Source organism: Chelonia mydas, chromosome 1, assembly GCF_015237465.2.
Source record: "Chelonia mydas isolate rCheMyd1 chromosome 1, rCheMyd1.pri.v2, whole genome shotgun sequence".
Lineage (NCBI taxonomy): Eukaryota > Metazoa > Chordata > Testudines > Cheloniidae > Chelonia > Chelonia mydas.
This window is the reverse complement of record NC_057849.1, coordinates 15,982,359-16,006,141: the sequence shown is the minus strand read 5'-3', so window position 1 is coordinate 16,006,141 and position 23,783 is coordinate 15,982,359. Positions and strand designations below refer to the sequence as shown.

Genomic DNA, 23,783 nt, shown 5'->3' with positions numbered 1-23,783 from the left:
TGAAGCGCAAAATGGTTACAAAATCCTGAAATTTAAGAGGAGGTGGGTAGGTCAGTGTGACTCATAACTTAGGGCATGTCTCCACTTACCGGGGATCAATACTGCAGCGATCTATGCATCAGGGTCGATTTAGCAGGACTACTGAAGACCTGATAAATTGACTGCAGATTGCTCTCCCATTGACTCCGGTACTCCACCAGAACGAGAAGCGTAAGGTAAGTCTATGGGAGACTGTCTCCCGTCGACCCACCGCGGTACAGACACCGTAGTAAGTTGACCTAAGCTACCTCGACTCCAGCTATGTTATTCACGTAGATGGAGTTGTGTAACTTAGTTGACTTACCCCTTTAGTGTAGGCAAGGCCTTGGAGACTTCCAAAGAATAAAAATTACAAGCAAGAAAACTTCTCCAAGAGTACCAGCTCTAGTAAGTCACCCCTGGAGATTCCAAAGTTCCAGGGATTTCGGATTAAAGCTAAGAAACAGGTACAGTTAAATTAAAAATTACTGCAACAGGCAACAACATGCACATTGTACGGTAGGAAGTACACTGACATTTTTTCCTTTTGCCAGCTGGAGATGGAAAAAGGTGCTTCTAGCTATTGATGCAATCTACTAAGATGCAAACTGCAGGCAAAGGGCAGACTCCCTCAATTGATAGAGTGGTTTTGACCTCACGGTTGCGTCAGCATGGCTGAAAAAGCAGTCAGTCCTTGTGCCAGTACCTGCAGCTTCAATGAACACCCTGTCATTTGTGCTGACAGTGTCACATCCCAGCACCAGATGTATCAATAGCATCCAGTTTTGGGCATGAGCCTCAACTGACATAGTTGACACATTCACAGGTCTGAAAGCTCCAAGAGAACTCTGCTGGGACCAAGTTTCAGCTGGCCCAACGTTGTGCATACATCATTAACAGCCACAAACTGTGGTGGAAGGAGGATGTCAGGTTATACAATATGCCTTGCTGGGTTCTGGCTCAATATAGTAAATTACTGGTGTAATGCTGTCGAAGTTGGAGTCAGTACAGGCCCAGAGAGTGCCTGAACAGAGGAGGTGAGATCACAGGAGTCAATTGGGATCTTCTTGATGCAGGCCTTAACCTGTCCCTAGAGAGAGATGAATAAATGTCCTCCAAGTTGGTGGTTAGTACTACTGTTAGGATGCACCCAGGGAATTAATATTTCAAGTGTGATACATCGTCAGGACCTATCTTGCCAGACCTGTGCTCTACCATGCATAGACTTGACATCCAGCTGTGAAACTGGACAGTGGCTTTCTGTGAGCTTTTGTCTTTGAGGCCTTCCTGGCTGACTTTGCATTGGATTGAGTTGAGGTGTTGTGAGGTGGCCAGGAGAGTCTCTTCAAATGCCACGCCAGGACACAAATGCCCAAAATGATGCAGCTCTGTCAGACTAATTAGCTGTGATTCACCTGAAACTCCTCCAAGAGTGGTCACTGTTTATTAGTTGACAGACATACATCTATATTGGATGTTTCAAGATCTTGTAGGGTTGCTATTTTTGACATTTTGATGAAAGAGGAAGAAGAAAAAAAGGCAAAACCTGGAAAGATAACAGGCCCTAAAACTCCCTTTGGTGACCACAGTAAGTTTTTTTGAAGTCAAGGATGAGACCAAAAAAAGGAAGAAAGAAAATGCCACAGCCAGGTGGCTGAATGATACTGAGCTCACAGCTCTGACTCCAGATCAGTCAGCAGCAATTCAGCCATGGAAGCCTTTTCAGCAATGGCAAGAAAAGGACCAAATGTTGTAGGCACTAAAGGTCACTATGGATATGTCTATACTGCAATTAAATACCCTCAGCTGGTCCGTGTCAGCTGGCTTGGACTGTGGGCCTGTAAAATTGAGGTGTAGAAGTTTGGGCTCGGGCTGGAGCCTGGGCTTTGGGACCCTCCCCCCTTGCAGGGTACCAGAGCTTGGACTCCAGCCCGAGCCTGAACGTCTATACTCCAATTTTACAGCCCCACAGTCCAAGCTCACACAGGCCAGTCACAGGTATTGCAGTGTAGAAGTATCCTATGGTTCCACAGTAGGGGCAACCCAAAGTGTCTTCTTACTGGATAAAAAGCTGTTTGAATTTTGAGCTTATGGAAGTTCTCCACAGCTAGGAGCATGGACATAGGAGTGTTCTGTTATCAACACGCTTTGGTGAATGTGCTCTCAAACGTGTGTGTATATTTAAGTAAAGAAACGACTACTGATTAAGCATCAAAACTCCCAGTCCACGAAAGAGATGCTTAAACTATATATGTGTCTCAAACTTTTTCAAGAACTAGTTTCAAAGTAGCTGTAGATAAGCAAGATATTTAGTATTCCGCCTCGAGGGCTGCCAACGAAATGACCACTTAAATTCCAATTCCAGAATTTCTACATCATTTTTCACGCTAACAATGCTTAGAATTTGAGCAGCCGTTAGAGGTCTACTCTGTTGTGAGAGCTAATCAAGAGCAGACTGGATAAAACACTTGTAAATATTCTGTGGGGCTTATACTGACATATCAGGAGATGGACTCAGAATTATTCTGCAGAAAACAAATAAAGCCATGGAACTCAGAGATTAAAAGATATGCAGACAAGTTGCAAATGCTTACCTTAATTTATCACAGAAAATGTTGTCTACGTTCCAGAAAAAAAATCCCATTAAAAATACACTTAAGGATGTATAGCCCAGACCCCTAAGCCATGGGTATACCCTAGGGGGAGAGAAACAAAGTGAAATTTAGTTTTGAGGATACAAACTGCATTTAAAGTAACATATATAAATTACACTATTTACAAGTTAAATGCCTGGTGGAAAAAAGATTAAAATTACTTAACGCGACACCATCAATTTGAAATCTAATCACATTTTAAAAAGTGAATTAAAGGCACAGTACTGCCAGGTAAAACATCCCAAGTCCCTTGCTATTTTGGGGGTGATCACTCATTTTCCCCCTAGACATTTCTTACCCTGACAGCTAGGTGTGAAAAAAAAAAACAACACAAACAGAGGAAACAATTAAACTGACTATTCCAATGCACAGACTAAATGGAAAGAATTTTTCCCCTCTCTAATCTCTTTTGGTTATTCTTTAGTATTACTTCTAACAGTGACAGGTAAGAGAGTTTCAGACAGAAGCGTTGTGGGTAGTTGTTGGTTTGTGTCCCTTTAACATTCAAAGCAAAAGTTATTGCAGCCTTTCGATAAAGCGGCATACCAAAGCCAACCACTAGCCCAGTGGACAGTTTTAGAAAAAATCATTTCAGATTGTGTTTTACCAACAAGAGCCATTAGGAAAAAAAATCCTATTTAGGATACAAGACAAATGTGCTGAAGAACCACAGATGCAAGGCAGCACATCATTCATAAGCCCATCTTACTGTCTGCATTCATGTAGGCCACCAAATCATTAACGTCTTAGTGGAAGTGGGTGAAGTTTGTTCCTTTGACAGTACTAGGACAAGTACTCAAAAATATCCAATTCCAACCCCAAGAAGCTACCATGAAACACAAATCATGTTTTAAATGTAAATAAAATTCTCTGACAGTAGTGTTTCCTCTTAATACACATTTTGGAGTTACGGAGTCTGGTGATTGGCATGAGGTGTGTGGTTTACGAGCTTGTAGATATTTTTTCCTCAAGGCAAACATATCAGACATACACTGAATGTGTTACTGAGGGGGTAAACACAAAACCCATTCACATCATCAGCAGATTGATTTCTAACTAGCATTTATTTAGTCCCATAAATATAACAGGCAAGCTGAGCCAAACCCCCAAAACGTCCTTACCCAAAGAGCTTACTTTCTAAGGGCACAAGTTAGCTGAACATATGAATGAACAAAGAAAGGCATAAATTATATACTGTTAATTTCAGCTGGAACGGCTCATTAAATAGATGGGGTTATGTGTTTCATGGAGGAGGAAAGAGAAGGGTTTACATGCATTATTAACTGAGAGTCTGGTCCACGAGCACAGGGCAGCATAAATGAAGGCACAATGTGGGACTGGGCGAAAGAGACCCTCTGAGCAATCAGACTAGGAAGGATGCGGGGAATGAGAGGTGAATGGTGAGGAGACACAGGTAGGAGCATAGTTCTGAAGAGTTCTGGAAGTAAGAAGCCAGAGCAGGAGTCTAAGGAAGGAGGGCCCAATTTGAGTAATAGAAAGACAAATATTTTAGGGGCTGGGTTTGATGGATTTGGGGATGAGAAGATACTGGGGGGAGGGGAGTAGGTAAAGGAAGGATATTTTTGCAGTTAGGCACTAGACGGAGCCACAGGACAGCAGAGTTCAGGAAGGGATGAATTTTGGGAATGTGGAGGAAGTAACTACAGGATATGGCGAGGGTCTGGATATGAGAGAAGGAGAGAGCGACTGAATGTTGTCAAGTATTGGGTAAGACAGGAAGGTGGGGTAAGAGAAGGAAAGGTTTGGTTTTACACATTTTAACTGGGGTGACAGCAGAACATACAAGAGAAGATGTTGGAAGGATAGGCAGAGCAGTTGGGATTTACAGGGCTGGAAAGACAGTAAACCTAAGTTGCTAACATACACACACACACACGCTTTTTTACGGTAGGAAAACTCAAGATGGATATATATTGTTCAGAGCTAAGCAGTATCTGAACCCCTGAGAGAAGAGATCACTCAAGCAGGAGACACACAAAAGAGAGGAGAGGGCACAAAGTGAACCTAGAAACTTAATTTAATATATTTCTTCACACTGGCTGGTCTCTCTGTTTCTTCAGTTTTGCCAAGAGAGACTTTTCACTGGTTCTCAGTTCTTCCAGCATTTTTGATACCATTCCTTTTATTTTGAAAAAAAAAAATTTAATTCCCAACTTCACATATATCACACTTTACCCATTCAAAACCGTAACTTCAACAAAACTTTTACCTTTTAGCATCCAAGTACTTTACATGCTAATTTTAAGTACTGGGCTGCAGGGAAAACATTAACTGAAGTGTTTAACCCTGTGACTGACCCCAACGTCAGCCAGCTACTAGAATTTTTGTTTGAGCACTGGCAGTATTTGCAGTACTTTAAAAAACAAAGGAAGAGAGAGTCCCTGTGCCTGAAGGAATCTACGAACTACGGGTCCAAAGCTACTGTCAAAACAGTTGACAAAAAGACACTGATCATGAATGTGTGTGGTCCAGGCTTGCTTGAAGGCACAGGCTAAGGGACTGTCTACACTATGCATCTTTTAGCAACACGGGTGTGCCATTACAGCCGTGCTGCTAAAAGGCACCCAGTGTAGCCTCTGTTTGTCAGAGAGAGAGAGAGAGAGAGAGAGAGAGAGAGAGCGCGCGAGCTCTCCTGCTGACAAAAACCGTCCACCCACAATGAGGCGCTTTTCACACTGGTGCTTTTCGTTGACAAAAATTGTGTCTTTTGGGGAGTGCGTGTGGTTTTTTTAACACCTCTGAATGACAAAAGTTTTGTCGTTCAGTTGCCAGTGTAGACAAAGCCTAACTTCAATCAAATATCTTTACTGAAAGACATGAATCACTTCTCCATTGCCACAAGACAGAGAGCATATGACCTTGCGTTTCTTACTCATTTTAGAGAAGTGGTCAGCAATCCCAGTTTCTCATGTTAAATTGTTTTTAAAATGTACACCTCTTAGATGCAAACACCTAGTTAGAACGTATCTACTTGTAATGCTGAGCTAAATAAACAGTCACTTACCACAATACAATATATACAGACCGAAGTACTATAACAGAAACTAGTGCTCCATACACAATCTGCAGGAAAGTGGAGATAAAATTCAATGTTAGTGTGTAACAGGCAGGTATTATTGTGTTTTTAAACCATACTAACACAAAAGAAAACTAAACATTTGTTGGTTTATCATCTACAGTATCTTTACTGACTTTTTCAAACCATCATTTTGTCTATTCCACAGTATAGAGGATAGTTTTTTCCCCTTTAAGTTTCCAAACAAAAGAAAAACAAAGCCAAAGTATAAAATGCCTCCCTGCAGTTGAGTTTTGATTAGGGAGCACATCACCATGTCTTCCCTTCTCTGTGCACTTTAATCCAGGCCTGCACAAATGACAGTGGCCTTGGATGGTGTCTAAATTAGCAGCTCCTTCACAGACAGCATTTGTGAGTAATGATACCGTGCAGCATTAATGAAAGCAGAAATCTGAATAGACCTCACTATGTCTACCATTCAGCAAAGCCCAAGGGAGCACTTTAAGTTAACTGTAGCATATGTTCAACATTGAGGCCTTCTCTAAACAGGGATGAGGTAGTGTTCTATGAATAGATCGACAACTCAATCATGATACGCCTGTTTATCTGAGAGGACCTAGTGAAACTGGTCAGCAATTATAAAGGTATTAGTGGGAGCTCCAGGAGACAACACAACTCGCCCATTAGCGGATATGATTATCCCCAATATCAGTCTCCACCAGAAGAGAATTTATTTTATGAAGAGCTTGGCCACACCATGGCATGGAAAGCTGTAGTGTAAGTAAGCCAACTGTGAGGTTTATAGAGAGGGGGAAATCCTAGAAATGTACGGGACAAGCTGCAGAAGTCGCTGAGCAAAAGGATTTGAGGAGTTGCCACAGGGGTTAAGTTGAAGAAAAAAAATGAATTCATCTCTATACGCTCTTGGGTGAGGTGGATTATAATGAGGGATAGGATGATCTTGCAGTAAACACACAGCACTGGGAGTAAGTTAGCCTCTCTGCATATGGCAATGAATCCACAGGCAGAGTTGTATAAACAGCAGATGGGGACACTCTCTCTCGGGACAGCATGAGGATGGAACTCTTGACACTGGTGTCAGCACCACAGACTGCTCTTTGGGACAAGTTGACTTTTTGCAACTTCAGCTGAGAACACCTTACTTAGAGTAGCCTATGCAAAGCACCTCTTTTATTAAAACAGTCTCTCTCTCTTTCCTTTTAAATAAATCTTGTTTTACTGAGAAACCTGCTGCTGTTTTGGGAAGTTTCACTTAGCCAGAGAACGAGCACCTGACATCCTCAAAAAGAAAGGTGCTGCAGGATAAAGAGTTACTGGAACTGAAACCCCTGCCCTGGCATTCTAAATTTTGGTCAACAAGGAACGAGCAAATGCATTTATTCCCAGTGAGGTGTACAACAAAAAGCTGGGCAGATGATAGAGAGGGGAGCAACCATGAGATTGAATGAGAAGAGAGGTGGCCGTGGGGTTAGGTAACAATCTCAGATGGCAGAGATGGGACATTGATTAATGTTTCTTGCCCCCCCAAAAGGAAGAGCAGTCTGAATTAAATTAAGTGGCAAAATGAGACAAAGAAGAAGGGGTGCTAAACTCCTAGTTGGGGTATATCAGCACAACATCACTAATTTACACCTGCTGAGAATATGGCTCAGGAGGGATTGTACTCAAAGACACCACCCCAGTGTGAAAGGCAGCAATTTAGGAAAATAAATGAATAGGAAATAATTTATGGCTGCTCACATCCTTTCCCACATGCAGCAGGGGGTTGGACTAGATGACCTCCTGAGGTCTCTTCCAACCCTAATCTTCTCTGATTCTATGATAAGCCCCAAATGGACTCCTCTAACAGTATGGGTTATAAGGTCAATAGCCCAAATGAGAACACATTAGCAGAAATGATAGTATCTGGCACTTTACACAGGAGGTAAATATCTTCCTTATTTTACATATGGAAAAACGGAGACAGAGGTGAAGTGACTTGTCCCCAAATATGCAGCAGTCTAGTGGCAAAGCTGGATTAAGACCCAGGTCTCCTGAGTCCCAATCCAGTGCCACATATACTGGTCCACACTACCTTTCTTTTACCACAGTATTCTCTTGGTACATCAACAAATCAGTGAGAGGGACACTGAATCCTTGGCCAGTAAACCATAGCATGAAGCTAGGCAGCAGCAAAGTAATATTTCAAATTATACAACTTGGGTATTAACTTTTAAAAAGAAAAGGAGTACTTGTGGCATCTTAGAGACTAACCAATTTATTTGAGCATAAGCTTTTGTGAGCTACAGCTCACTTCATCGGATGCATCGGATACAGGTGCACCTGCCCTAAATTGTGATATCCTCCATATCCCTCTCTATTTTTCCTTCCCCATTCCCCGACCTTCCTTTGTTTTTCCTTTTAGCTAATCCCTTCCTATCTTTCCTTCTCTCTCTCTTGTTCTATATTAAATATAAATATTTAACAAACAGAACTCCTCCAATAATTGTATTAAAAAACCAAGACCACTACAAAATTGAGGAACTAGTATGGCATTTGCGAACCAACACTTTACTGACACTGCTTGTATGTTCTATCCCTTTCCCCACCCTTTGTTTTGTTTATTTAGCCTTCAGGCCAGCAGCTATCTCTGGCAATAGAATAACTGGGGCCTGTAGGCCCTATCATAATACAAACAAACAACAAACTGGTTCGGTTATTGGCATAACAATATTGTAACTGTAGCAGCTGAGAAAAATCCCTCCACAAAAGTTTAAAGGCAGCCATTGAAGGATTGTATATTAGTCTCAAATCAACCTTTAGCATTAAAGAGGAGAGGTTATGGTGACTGGCAGACCATAATGTCTACATTTTACTATTGATAAGGCTACGATTCTGTCACGGATTCTGTGACTTTCCGGGACCTCTTTTGGGGCAGGGCTGGAGCAAGTGTCAGTCCTGAGGTCGACCGGAGCCCTGAGCCTGCCAAACAGCTGACCGGTGGCCAGCCCAAGGCCTACCGAAGCAGCAGTCCCCGGCCATCGGAGCAGTGGCTGGGGCTGGGTGAGTCCCTGGGGCTGGAGCAGCAGCAGGGCTGGAGCAGCTGCTGTTTGTCCCACACACACCTCCACGTATTTTTAGTAAAAGTCAGGGACAGGTTGCAGGCTTCTGTGAATTTTTGTTTATTGCCCGTGACATGTCCCTGACTTTTACTAAAAACACCCATGACAGAATCTTAACCTTAACTATCCATATGTAACAGAACTGAATCAATTCTGACCTGAGTCTTTATGGTACTTAAAGTGAAGCTCCAATCCAGACTGTGTGAAAAGTGCACAGTGGACCTGCCCCATTTGTGTTCAGAGTAAGAGCCGATTAAAGTTGTTACTAAAACAGTCACTACTTTTTATTCACTATTGCAGTGCAGAACTAAACAAAGGGATTTGCTAGCGTAATTCCAATCTGTTTTATGCATTAACAGAAAAGTTAAGTAAAGTCTTATTACCTTTATTGGGGAGATGTGTGACCCAGAAACAACCCAGCTAGACTTGATATAGTGATCGTTAATACTGAGCCAATGGAGGAAAGCTTTATACTGCTTGTGTTTAAGTGTCCAGAGGGAGTTCACACCTTGCTACAACCAGAGTGTGAGTCCTCCATCTTTATGCCTCTCCGTATTGTGTATAGTTTGAGGTCCTTTTAATATTTCCAATACATTAATGAACACTTCTATCTTGTCTTAACCCTGATTTCCAAAAAGGACAAATTTAAGATGATCTGTTCCACTTCGACACCCAAATCAAGAGACTTGTTCTAAAATGTTAGAAAACTCACTAAAAGAGACAGCACGCTAAAGGACTACCAAAGGATAGTTTTGATCATTTTCCTTACTGCATTCTTCTTACTTACAAGTTCCATCTCTAAACAGTCCTCTATTTCTATATGGATACACGTTTCTGCTTTATAGACAGATTTCTGTCACACTGGTTAAAATAGTAGCCAACATCAAGCTTTTATCATGTAACAGACTTACACTGGCTCTTTGTACAAGTATGAAAGGCTTTTACTCCATCTAGCGAAACACCTGGCTTATGACTAGCCCACAGGCCAGGTAAAATACTGTCTAAAAATATTACTCTTTGGAGCAGTTATTGACAAAATGAAGGAGCAAAAACTGAAGGAAAGCACTTTTCCTTAGAGCCACAGACTTGATCCCTCAAAATTAGTGGCTTAATGGCTTGGATAGAAGATAGTCATAATGATGCAGGGATAAAAACTAACTATTGCTGTGAATGGAAAGACATCCATCGTTGACACATCTTGAAAAAAAAAAACAAGAATTTAAAGTAGCGTGTTAGTAATAAGATGAATACATGTTTATTGTTCCAGTTTCTCATTCTCTCTCTAATAGTTCTTCCTGACATACGCCAAACACCATCATCCTCAGACACAAAACATTTAAACATTGTAAAGAGATGCTGTGACCATGAAGGGATTATAATTGTAGAGTCATGCTACAGTAGTTTCTTGCTGGAGTAATATAAATGGAGCCACACAGCGAGCTTTAAGTAATGCTTGAACCCACTCTATACATTTCCTAGTCTATCTTTTAAACTGAATACAAAAATTCTAAATTTCTTCCCTGACCTCTCCCAAAAGATAAAAACACATATTTGTTCTCTTTTTTCTTTTAAAAGCTTTGCTTATGTTTGCTCCAGTTCTTTATGTTGCTTCTCTCTGCATTTCTAAATGTGGCATTAAATAACTGCATCACTTAAATTACAATACTTTGAAAACACACAAGGGAGCTTTCTGTAACTCTCTCTTACAGAATCTGCTTTAAATTGGACTAGAGAAAACAGCAGACCAAGTAAGAAAGTTTGCAAAGTAGCTTAAATAAAAGGAAGCCGCATAAGCGTCTCTTCAACGTTAGTTATCATAAAACACTTCCCTCCCCACTGTATGTGGCAAAAATGAAGCTGCACATTATTCAGGCTGCCACAATTTTTCACCTTTGCACTGGAAAATACGCCTTAGTCTTATCAGTAGTAAATACTTTGCCCTTAAAAGTAGGTAACGCCTTTCATCTCCGGATCCTAAACAGAATTTACAAAAAACTAAAACTAGTATTTTAATGCAGAAAATTAAGTGACTCACACAAAATCACTTTCTGTATTTAGTCAGAGGCACAGCTGGGAATACAGTTTGGGGACCCTGAGGGAGACTAGTCCCAGACCCATCAGACTGCATTTCCAGTGGGGACAGGTTCAGTTTTCTGCTATTTCCCAACATTTATTAACACTGCTCCTGACTTTCTGCCCCAGTCTTCATTAAACTGGTTAGCATCAGTTTGTCAGCTTCAACTATTATTGCAGATATCAGGAACTTCACCAAGAGAGTCTGGATTTTTGTACACCACCCCATATTTATCAGTTAATATATTTTTCTCCAAAACAAAATGTTTAACATTAAATATTTAAGCGTCATCTATCCTGGAACTGGAAGTCTTATTTGCAGTTTACAGTACAAAAAACAGATTTCTACTGTATAGGACTTGAGTTTCTGAAAGATGCTTAAGAAATAGGGTGGGAAAGGAATCAGATGTTTAAACTATTACTTATATTACATCAGGATCTAGAAACCCCACCCAAGATTAGGGCCCCCATTGTGCTAGGCCCTGTACAAACACAGTGATGGTATATCTTCACTGCAGAGTTAACTCAGGTGATCAGCACCCAGGTCTGAGCACCTGAGTTAGCTTAGCCCGGTTGTGAGCAGCCCCACTGCAAAGCCCCAGCTGCCCATCAAGTGAGTGGATCAAGATGGTACATGATGTCAAGGCCACACCTTTGTATTAGAGATGAGGCCGCCTCTAATTTATTCTGTTAAGCAAATTAAGTACAGCCTTCAGTTGGCCAAAGGATGGTAGGCTGTTCTTACCATTGCAGCACTGGGATTTCTAAAGCTCCTTGATACCTACTGTCAGTGTGGAGGAGAGGACCGCTGTACTTTTACCTATTTTCTTACTATGCCATAAATAATTGGAAGCCCCTCTAATTGTAAGCAATTTAGGGGCATTAGCCAGGAAGAAGACAGAAGAACAGTAAAGAAAGTAAGCAGCTGACTGAAAAATGAGGCCTGGATCATGGGTACTGAAACAATGCAGAACCCTTCTGTTGTTGCTACATCTTTGTGGACTAGGAGATTGAGAGGATACAAAAAGCATGGCCTGCTTTACTCTCTACTTGAACACAACTATTTGCCCCTTCCTTTGTGAAACTGACCAATGTATAGAGACTGTATGAGATAAGTAATACCAGGAATCAAGTCCCGTAAGGAAAAACATTGCTTGGCTATTTAAAAGCGAGTATAGACTCAGGCCTCAAAGTTAAACTGCAATTATATATAAGTAATTAAATTCACATTAATTCTTCAGAATGTATTCATTTCATTAAATATTTATTGAAGTTACATAGCAATTCCCTATGTACTCTATAAATAAGGGGCAAATATTGAGGTGGAAAAAATACCTAGCTTAGTTACACAATCATAGAAATACTCCTTCCCGATTTACAGTGCATTTGGGTAAATTCCATGCAAAAATGGAGTACAGTACTTTAACATTTGGAATTTGTTCATTTCCCTAATAATTTACAATTTGGAAAAAGCTGTCATAGCAGAAAAACAATATTTTTAAGGAGCTAAGTATTTTTCACTGTTACCCTTTACAACTTCATGGTGAAATGATGATTGATGGCATGAAGGCTATATTCTGAACTTAATGGAAACCAGATATAAACATTAAAGCCAAGAGGCAAGGATTTTAAGTTTCCTAGAATTCTCCCTACTGCTACAGGAAAGCGACCTCTTAATTTGCTTCATATTTAGCAGCTCAGACATTAAAAGCATACCAAGCTGGCTGCAGTCAAGCTGTAATACTTTCACAGCAGTGGGCAATACTGCTCAGTGGGCATTTGACTTTAAACAATCAGCATCAGTAAAACTTAAATTTCTCCCGTTGTTACATCCAAAATTATTTAAAATTATGGGATTCAAAACCAGAGCGGTGAGTGGCTCAAAGGAAGAATTTCCTTTAAGTCTCTATTTTCGCCCTGATCACCATAATAATGCATATGTTCCTCTTGTTACACAAGCATAAAAGTAGCACCATAAAAGTAGCTTTTTATTAATATACCAGCAGAAATACATATACCATTTCTTATTGTGACGGCTGTGCCAGTGATGGTGGTATATTCTATGCCATGACATCTGAAGAAATTAAGGTTTCAAGGCTCAGTCTTCCAAGAAGCTGAGCACCTACAAAACACATTAACTGTCCAGATGTTATCCGGTCAGTCAGTCAGTCATCCATCCATCCATCCATGTGGGGAAATATCCACTCCCATTCTGTGTAGATACATAATCATGACTGCTAACCTTTTGCATTGGTAAATACCAGCACAAAAAAAGCAACCTTCTCCCTATCAATACACAGATCAATCTCTAAGCATGCAAGTGACCATGAGGGCCTGAAAATGCAGCAGGTCACATTACTCTAGAAGATGCAGGCTTGTTCCTAGACACCATCCTGAATTTTTCACCAACGTTAAGTTTTCAATCAAATATAGGTGGGTACAGATAAAGGGAAGATGACATATCCACTGAGGGAGGCAGAGGGAAAGAACTGCTGCTCAGTACTCCATCTCTCATATAACAGACCTAGTAGCCTGCTGAAGCCCCTTAACTCATCTGCCCTCTGCAGCTTTCCTGGTATTTTCATTCCGGAACGACCTGTGCTTCTGAAGCCCCAGAGTCAAATCACTGTGAACTCAGAGGTATAAATACCAGGAAAGCCACAGAGTACCAAAGAGTTAGGGTACTGGGTACATTTCCATTTATCTGGTGCCTCTGAAGAGAAAAGACTCAATGTGTTTCTCTCACACACAGCAGCCTTTAGAGAGCAGCCAGTTTTCATCCCTATCTTCTGACAGGAAATAGGAGGAGCCAGCAGAAAAACAAACAGGCTCTATTGCTATTAAGGAGCAACTAGGGCTTCCCAGCAAGCAAGAAGAGAGAAGAGCAGACAGGTGTCCCTCTCTCTCATGCACCTCACCCCACAGTAGCCCTGGTTATTTGTATAAGGTCACCATTGAATATCCAGGTAAAATATTCACTCAAATACTGAATTCACCCCATCACTCCTTGACAATGAAATACAATCATTAAGTTTTGAGATAATTTGCCAATATTTTTTCCAGGTCAACAAATGACAGGACTGCAGTACGCCAGTAAAAAAAAAAAAATGTGTAAGGCACGATTATTCCTTTTGCAAACTGTGATGTATAATACAAGATTCTCAAACATGACACTAACATGGCTACAGCAACACTGCATACATTATTTAACAAGGCTGTCTTTATGCTAAAGAATTAATTGCAAAGGAATAAGATTTACCTGATGAAATACAGGCTCTTTCAAATTTAGGTAAATCTGCAAAGAGTCAAAGAAAAAGTGTTACACATACTTTGTTTTACATACAGATATATATATATATATTTTTACATATTGAAAATCATAAAGACTGAAGCCATGTTAGAATAAAAATACAACTATCCACCTACACAGTACTAAACTTGATTAGGCATCTGAGTTCTTTCCCCTGACAACAACAAGCACCAATATTCTTGAATCCCTCCAGATTTACATCACTATTTTAAAAATTAGTTTTAACAGCTAGCTTAAACAGATAGTTTTAGATGTGAACGTCTCTCAATTTATTTAAATTGCAACACACATATAGTGAGTTAAAAGTGCATTAAAATTTTGAACATATATAATCCTTGATAGGTACTGAAACAGGCTGAACTATAGTCCTCATAGGCAATTAATTTTTTCTTGAAATTATCAATCTGTCTCTGTTAAATGATCTCTCTTAATTCCCATGGATGCTAACAAAAAGTCACAGTAGACTCCTACTGCTAAGGTAGTGAGTTCAAATCCTGTTTTGGAAAAAAGTGGGCACTGTATCTATGAAAAGAATTATTTTTTCATTTCAGTCTCCATCTGATCTGCTCCACAACATGCCATACCAAAAAGGCTCAGAAGAACAGCCAACACATATAAAGATGCAAAATCTGCAATACATTAGGATAAGGGTCAGCAATGAAACTGGTAGGATTACTTGGCTTTTATCTCCATCACCAAATATAGATATTCCATCCATGTGGTTTTAGGAAGCCTCCCCACAAACATCCACGGAGCACGCTGAATCAAGGAACAGAATCAAATTAACCTTAACTGTGTCATATTTATTTTGATCATTTAAACAGCTAACTTTTAGCTGTGGCTGGTTTTGACTTCTATTTAGCACATATATTGCTTTCTAACTGTAGATCTCAACGCACTTTACAAAGATGACTGAGCATTATTATTCTCATTTTACAGATGAGGAAGCTAAGGCTCAGAAAGGTAAAGCAACTGCCCAAGGTCTCAGAACAAGGCAGTGCAAGAGTCAGAACAGCAGACCATTTTCCTGACTCCCAGTCCCAGGACCTTAGCACCTGGATTGCCTTCCTATACTCTCTATGTGAATGAGCTTTTTCCACATAAAGTGTTTTGAATCAGTTTTTATTTACAGAAGACAAAGTTTCCCATAGAAAAATTACATTTTTCACAATACAATAACTAAATTAGCCTCCCGAGCTTTGAACAGAATTATTCTCCCCTGCCCAGTTTCGACAGCAAGCAATAAAGTACAAGAGATGGAATTTTGCCAGTTTAATAGTCCTTAAATGTTAGAAAAATTACTAATGCACATATGAAAGTTCTGCATAAGAAAAAGTTACTTACCATGCTGACTATGACACTGAAAGTTATTAATACAAAAAGCAGAGGATAATTGACACTGTTCTTGTGCTTGAAACATTCATACCTGAAATAAAACATACAGAAAAGTTACATGTATAAATTACATGTAATAAGTTACATATATAAATGATAAATCTTACAAGAGGTAATAATGTTAAAAAGAACCATCTGTTGGAAACTAAAGGGAACCTGTGAGAAAAGTGACATGAAACTCATGGGCCTTGTGAGAAAATGTATACTTTCCCACAAGGCCCTGTCACTTTTATAGATGGAGTATATTTCACTTGTAATAAATACTGGCCTGATATTTACTTTTAATTATGTGTTACTGTACGAACAACTTGTTTGGGGAAAACACAAGCTAATACACGCAGGGAAAGATTAACCCAATGAAAAGAAAAAGGGTGGGAAGAAATAATGCCTAAAAAGGCTTCCTCTTTCATGGACAGCAAATTAGACACAAGTTTGATGTGGTTACTAGAAAAAACACTGAAACTTTCACATAGTAACATGTAGCCCAAAATTATATTGCATCAGAAAACAGGAAATTATATGGGCTGTGGTGCAATCACACTTAGATTACTGGGTACAGTTCTGAGAACCACATCATCAGAAAAGAGCTTGATAAACGGGAAAGAACTCGGAGAACAGCAAACGTGACTGGGGCTGGAGGAATGGATGTGTCAAGAAAAATTAAGACCTAAACACATATAGCTTAGCTAAATGATGAATAAGGGTTAATATGTCTACAAATCACCACAGAGGGAGAAATATTACTTAGCCTTATAGTAATGGGATGAAAGGGAGGAAAAATATATATTTATCTGCAAAAAATCTTCAAGACAGGAAGATGTATGGCTCTAGAGCATCTTGCCAAGGGAAGTGGTGGAAATTCTACTACTTGGGATTTTAAATTAGATTGAACCAAGGGTTAGGGAATATTCTGTATTGAACAATCCTACTTTGGCAAGCAGATGAACTAGATGATCTCCCTTCTTGAGCTTCCATAATTTTACTAAATATAAGCACATTATGTAAAGCACTTATATTTAAGAATTTACATGCATTATACTACTCATTGTACATAATTTCAAGCAGATTCTGTGCATAAGCCTCACTTAGGTCCATTATACTTTTAAAAATATGGAATAATCAATACGAGCCAAGAACTGGTGATTGAACTTGGTTTTTTCTTCTCTAAATCACATTCAATTCAGGCAAAATAAATGCAAAAGAAATCTCACGGGTACAGGATAAAAGATGGAGAAAAGTTGTTCTCTCTTGCCACAGAGGGCAGGACAAGAGGCAATGAGTTCAAACTACAGCATAGCAGACTTAGATTAGATCTCAGGAAAAACTTCCTAACTGTAAGAACAGAAGGACAATGGAATAGACCGCATAGGGGCCGTTTTTTTTCAATATCTTCATTAATGATCTGGAGGATGGCGTGGACTGCACCCTCAGCAAGTTTGCAGGTGACGCTAAACCGGGAGGAGAGGTAGGTACGCTGGAGGGTAGGGATAGGATACAGAGGGCCCTAGACAAATTAGACGATTGGGCCAAAAGAATTCTGATGAGGTTCAATAAGGACAAGTGCAGAGTCCTGCACTTAGGACGGAAGAATCCCATGCACCGCTACAGACTAGGGACCGAATGGCTTGGCAGCAGTTCGGCAGAAAAGGACCTAGGGGTTACAGTGGATGAGAAGCTGGATATGAGTCAACAGTGTGCCCTTGTTGCCAAGAAGGCCAATGGCATTTTGGGATGTATAAGTAGGGGCACTGCCAGCAGATCGAGGGACGTGATCATTCCCCTCTATTTGACATTGGTGAGGCCTCATCTGGAGTACTGTGTCCAGTTTTGGGCCCCATACTACAAGAAGGATGTGAAAAAATTGGAAAGAGTCCAGCAGAGGGCAACAAAAATGATTAGGGGACTGGAACACATGCGTTATGAGGAGAGGCTGAGGGAACTGGGATTGTTTAGTCTGTGGAAGAGAAGAATGAGGGGGGATTTAATAGCTGCTTTCAACTACCTAAAAGGGGGTTCCAAAGAGGATGGATCTAGACTGTTCTCAGTGGTAGCAGATGACAGAACGAGGAGTAATGGTCTCAAGTTGCAGTGGGGGAGGTTTAGGTTGGATATTAGGAAAAACTTTTTCACTAGGAGGATGATGAAGCAATGGAATGCGTTACCTAGGGAGGTGGTGGAATCTCCTTCCTTAGAAGTTTTTAAGGTGAGGCTTGACAAAGCCCTGGCTGGGATGATTTAGTTGTGGATTGATCCTGCTTTGAGCAGGGGGTTGGACTAGATGATCTCCTGAGGTCCCTTCCAACCCTGATATTCTGTGATTCTATGAAAGGTTGTGGAAGCTCCCCTTTAATGGAGTTTGTCAAAAGGAGGCTGTATAGCCATCTGTCTTGGATGGTTTAAACCAGTGGTTCTCAACCTATTTACCATTGTAGGCCGTATAGGCTGCTCTCTGTGTGTGATGTGGGCCTCATCCACACAACATATATACTAGCTGAATGGCACTGAGGATGTCACATAGGCTGCAGCTATATGCTGATTGGGCCGCAAGTGGCCAGTGGGCTGCGGGTTGAGAACCACTGGTTTAGACATAGCAAATCCTGCATCTTGGCAGGGGGTTAGACTCACTAGATGACCCTTGCGGTCCCTTCTAACCCGATGGTTCTATGATTCTAGGATGGGTTCAGATTAAAGTGAAACAGTTTTAAGAATGAAAACATTATGGACCCAAGTTTTACATCAGAGATGGTCTAAACTGTAGTGCATGCAGCTATGATAATTTACCCCATCTGAGGATTTGGCCCAACAGTATTCCACTTAATCCACAAGCTACAGGCAGACTTCAATAAAGCTACACCAATTTACACCAGCTGAAGATTTGTCCCTATGTTTTTAAGTAGTCAAACAAAACTCATTGCTTGCAACCAGTCCAAAACAGGAATAAGTGGATCGGTTTCATTAGTTGGATTTTCAAGGCACAGCCCGCCATATCGCTTCAGGGACTGGATGTGGCAGGTGGGAAAGACAGTATTGCATAACTTGACTCATTTGTTGGAGTTGCAAAATGCTACACAGTTCCCTGAACCAAGGAGGAGAACTGCTTTGGATGTTGTGCCAAAATGTTGTATTAGTTTTTCCAGGACACTCTTCTACAAAGTATTTAGTTTCCTTAAGATTTTTTTTTTTTTTTTTAAGGGTGTAGAAAGCAGGTTTGACCAAAATTTAGAAGTCTACATTCGGAGCACCCTGTCCCTAATGAACAATAACCCTGCTGTTTTTGCAAGAGTTTCATTACTCTTGTTGTCTACATGCCAAATACTGCTTAATTCTTAACTGTATATAATGCTTTACATTTGCAAAATGCTTTTACAAACATTAAATCAACATCCCTGTGAAGTAGGGAGGCAATTTGATTTGTTTGTTTATTAACATTTCTACAAGGCTTATCACAGTATTGTCTTACTTTATCCAAAATGTTATGCCTCATTTACAGCTAGGGAAATAGACAAAGAGGTTAAGCAATCTGCACCTGGTCACACAGCAGGTCTAAGTTAGCAAAGCTAGGACTAGAAGTCAGAGTTCCTGGCTCCTAATCTGCCCATTAGATCGTGATTCTTTACTGTAAGTAAAATTGTTGACTGCATTGAGTATAGCATAGATGCTTTAGCATCAATTTAAATGAGAGCAGATTGGGTTCCATGTATTGGACATTACATAAAAGTAGCTTTCCAATATTAAAAACATTTGACAAAATACTTACAGGCAGTAGACAAACACACAACAACTGTATATCATTGGCAGTTCATCCAATAGCTACAAAAAGCAGAGAAACACCAAAACATGAAAAATCGCTTTTAACTCATGCACAGGTGTAAGTTAACCAGGGGGAAATCACTTGTTAAGTAGGGGTTTTTAACAGTTTTATGATACCCAGATTCTTGACTATATTTTATATACGACAGTATCAAATGCCTCTCAACCTTAGAAAGCAGGTGAGTTACCATGCTTGCTTAACGAATCTTTCAAATATAACATATTATGAGACAGCATGTGTTCGCAGATCTCTGCCATTTTCACCACTCTCATATCCCTATTAAACATTTACGGAATTTCCAGTAAATTTTTAAATAAATCCTGTAATACAGGACCTACCTAACCCCCAAACTTCATAACCTGCTCAAAACATTTAGTGGTATCTCCCCACCTCTCAATAAAAATTAATCAGAAGGTTGTAGTGAAGCCTCTTTAAGACCTCATTATTTTTGCACAGAGTATTACAGAACATTAGTACATTATGAAACATTCTCTGATGCAGTAGCCTTGCTTTTCATTTACCTTCTTTCTAATTTGCAAAGTTAAGTAAACTGTAGTAAGTTGCAATAATTGGGTCTTCCAATTATGACTGCAAATTAATGCAGTTTTATCTTAAAACAATTTTTAAACCATTAGTAATAGGATCACAACATTTTGTCTAAAGAAAATCAAGTTACTTTTCTGGAGGGGGGAAAAAAGTCTCTGGGAAGTAATACACCCACCTTAATGGAGGAGGCAAGAAAGATCTATGAAGAACAGATACTTCTGCTGAGGATGCTCATGTTGCATTTGAACTTTTGCATCCCATACACAGAATCAGAACATCACCTTTTCCATCAAAACTCTGCTCTCCAATGAGTGCTTACATACATGCACATGTGAATTTGAGAGTGCGGAGTTGATTTCTCACGGAAGATGACAGTAAAGTCAAGAGACTGAATCTTGACAAAGGGGTCATTAAACATTATGAACTTAGAAAGTAAGCGCTCCACATAGTTTCAATTAAAGAACAATTTTTATGTTTCTTTACTTTGACCCACATTTTTGTCAGAGGGAAATGAATTTTCCGGGGAAAAGGTCAAATGGGGTGCAAATAAGGCCAGCATGTTTTGCTGCTGGGGGAAGTGGTGCTCCCCTTTCTGAAGGTTATTGAGGGGGACTGCCAGGCTGGAGCTGTGCTGGTACAGTGTGGCTCCTGGCTCCCAGACTCCCACTGGTGCAGGGGCACTCAGAGGGGCCACAGCTGCACTGGTGCCAGAGACGCTGTAGTCCTACTCTCAGTGCTGAATAACATGAAAGGAAACAACTCCCGATGGTAACTGGCATGTTCCTTTGCATAAAGCCAGCCTGGTACTGCTCAGCTTGGGAAGAAGGCCTCTGAACGCATTGGCCAAAATAACCATTCAATTTTTAACTTTCACGTTGAAAGGCAATTCAGTCATTTTAAGATAGTGGCCGAGTCTATCAAGAGTGAGAACAAATTAACGTCTCTTATTTTTGGCAAAAGAAACGTGGAGAATTCAGAAGGGATGACCAACAATACCCAGGATAAATGAAGCTATTCATTTAGATTCAGCACTAGAATGAACAGCCCAGAGTTTGCTTAAACCATTTCTTAGCATTTTTGATATTTCAATTTTCCAAGGTCTGGTCAGGCATAACCACGTGATTAATCCATGTAGCTCCTTCTTTAAAAAAAAGTTGTTAATAAATTAAGGTTCCATGAAAGAAAATAAAACCAAAATCAAAACAAATACTGTGGCCAACATTTTCAAAACTGGACACTAGCCTCCAAAGTTCACATTTTGGTAGTTTTCAAGGACAAAATAGTAGAGTAAATCTCCTAGAGGTTCAAACAGATTCCATCTAGGTGGGAACCAATTCCCCCCAAAAGACAGCATGGCCCAGGCACAAGAAGGAGGGTGTGAATCAGTCCTTTCAGAAGTCTTAACTACTGGATGTCCAAGCATTAAGGAACCTTGCATAGTGACATAGTGAGCGGATATAGCTGCCCACCAAACAGTTTTGGCAGCTGCTGTTCAGGCAGCCACTGGAACAATTTTTCTGAAGCCCTTGCCTTTTCCCCTTTGCTGTACAATTCTGCCCGATGGTCTGTTTGCAATACTGAGTTAATGATAGCTCCTGTGAAAGTTACCACTTGAGCCACTATGAATGACGACTTTTCATTGTTGAGACACAGACCCAGTGAACAACAGCATTGTCTAAAGGATGGAATGTACTTTTTCTGACTATGGGGACTCATCAGCTAGTAACAGGGGTAATTATGAATCCCTCGCATTTAGATTAGCTGCTTCTACAGCTAGACATTGAGTGCTGTGGAGTAATTTGTACTAGAAGGGACCTTGCATATGCAAAAGCTTCGGTACTTTATACATTCTGACCTCAATGACAGACAATAATATGCACCATTGAGGCTGACAGCCTCCAACAAATCCCATAGACATAAGAGAGAAGATTATGGAGGCCGTCACCATCCTGACCTTGACTCGGAAGATGAATTTGTCTCGTGTTCTCATATCTATGACAAAGCCCTTCAAGTCTTCTTGGGAATGACGCTATATTGGGACTAGAATCTCCTTGCCCAACAATGTACTGCTGAAGAACCTCTTCTATTATTCCCAAATGGAGAACCAGCCAACAATTACTGCTTTTCACAGAGTTTCGACTTCGGTGCCAAGGGCACATTCACATCCAGAAGTGCAGTTTTATACTGCTACAACATTAAGCAATACACGGGGATACCAATGGATGACAAAAATAATCCTAGGCAATAATTTTCAGTACCAAGTTGAAGCTGTAATGTAGTTTAATATTACAGCATCACAAATGAAAACTCTAAATCTCATAATAGGGAATGTCCCTTTTACTAAATAGTCAATTGATTAAAGTACTGATTTAGAAACCAGTATACATTCCTGCATGTACATCAGTACCAATGGCTAACAAAGTAGGGCTCACACTACATCTATGCTGAAAGGAATCATATCCGGTGAAAAACGTATTTTACATATAGATCGAACAAAATTAGATTAGCTAAGAACAAATCCCTAAAATGACACATTCTGTCCCCCTTTAGAGTGAGAATTCTTTGCCAGCTCTGCCAGACTTAAAATGAACATGCACAGCCACCTGATTTGATTCCTATGAGGGAAAAGCAAGTCACTGGAGGCATTTGGTTACAGAATTTAAAAAACCCCAGCAAATGCACACTTGGGGACAACAGTGAGATACCTGCACAAGGTTATTCGCATCTGCTGATTAGTACTAACCTGCATTTCATACTTCAGGGTCATGTGGAAGCACCAGGATCCCAATCCAACAGCTGAAATGAAACCAAAACACAATTAGCATAACCTTTGTTAAAAACACATCAGTGTATTATCTTAACAAATTAACTTCACTGACAACAGATCTTTAAACATCACAGACAGGGACATTTTCAGTTATCTATCCAATTTTTTTTAACGCCTTTTGACAGACACATTGGTCCTTAAAGATCCCATTGAACTTTTTGCCAGAGACTATTTCCCCCAGCATTCTTTTCCATAAAATAGGAGAGCACTGAGCATTAGGATCACAGGAGTATTGTATTCCCAAATATTAAATGTATTAGAACCGTTAAGAAAGATGGAGAAACAGTTACACAGTATTGTCTTCTGACTAAATAAAAACCACAAACCTGTGATATTTTTGTTGATGTTCAGCTGAAAGGCTTTAAAAGCCAAAGTTTACAGAATCTTTATCAGACCACAGAAAACAGGATTTGAGTTCAGATTTCAGAATTAGAGCCAGGTACAGCTGTGGATTGCAGATTACGTAAACCTAATGGAACTATTCAGAAAAAAGACTAGCAGGTCTTTTCCATTTCTGACTTCTATGAAGCTCTTGATATATTCACCTGGCTTTTTTCATTTGACATATTTGCCCTCTCATCTCTGTATTTACTTCTGACATTAGTTTAAAGACACCACCTTACCTGGATATCATTCACCTTGTTTTTCTTAGGCCTGATGAAGACAGATTCTTAAGCCATGTCCACACTCAGACTTCAGCCAGCATAGCTATGTCAGTCAGGCGTGTGGTCCTTGACCAATACAGCAGTGTGGGCAGAAGCCCCTGGTGTAGAGTTAGGCTGGTCTACACTACCGCTTAAGTTGATTTGTAAGTTACGTCGCTCAGGGATGTGACAAAGACACCCCCTGAGCAACGTAAGTTACATTGAACTAAGCGCTGTGCACACTGTTGCTCTCCCGCTGACATAGCTTCCACCTCTCACGGAGGTGGAGTAATTATGCTGATGGGCAAACGCTCTCCCAACAGCACAGCGCATCGTCACCAGATGT

General features: G+C 40.3%; 1 protein-coding gene across 3 annotated transcripts in view; it reads right to left on the bottom strand.

Moving 5' to 3' along the window:
- The window catches only part of ACER3 (alkaline ceramidase 3), a 78,169-nt gene that overhangs the window by 11,394 nt on the left and 42,992 nt on the right, over positions 1–23,783 (bottom strand). For all 3 annotated transcript variants that reach the window (XM_037884488.2, XM_043527855.1, XM_043527853.1), the window contains exons 3-8: positions 22,710–22,762; positions 19,367–19,419; positions 15,559–15,640; positions 14,164–14,199; positions 5,698–5,756; positions 2,613–2,714 (exon numbers count right to left, since the gene is read on the bottom strand). In XM_037884488.2, the coding sequence (XP_037740416.1) occupies positions 2,613–2,714; positions 5,698–5,756; positions 14,164–14,199; positions 15,559–15,640; positions 19,367–19,419; positions 22,710–22,762 (385 nt within the window). The remainder of the gene's footprint in view (positions 1–2,612; positions 2,715–5,697; positions 5,757–14,163; positions 14,200–15,558; positions 15,641–19,366; positions 19,420–22,709; positions 22,763–23,783) is intronic.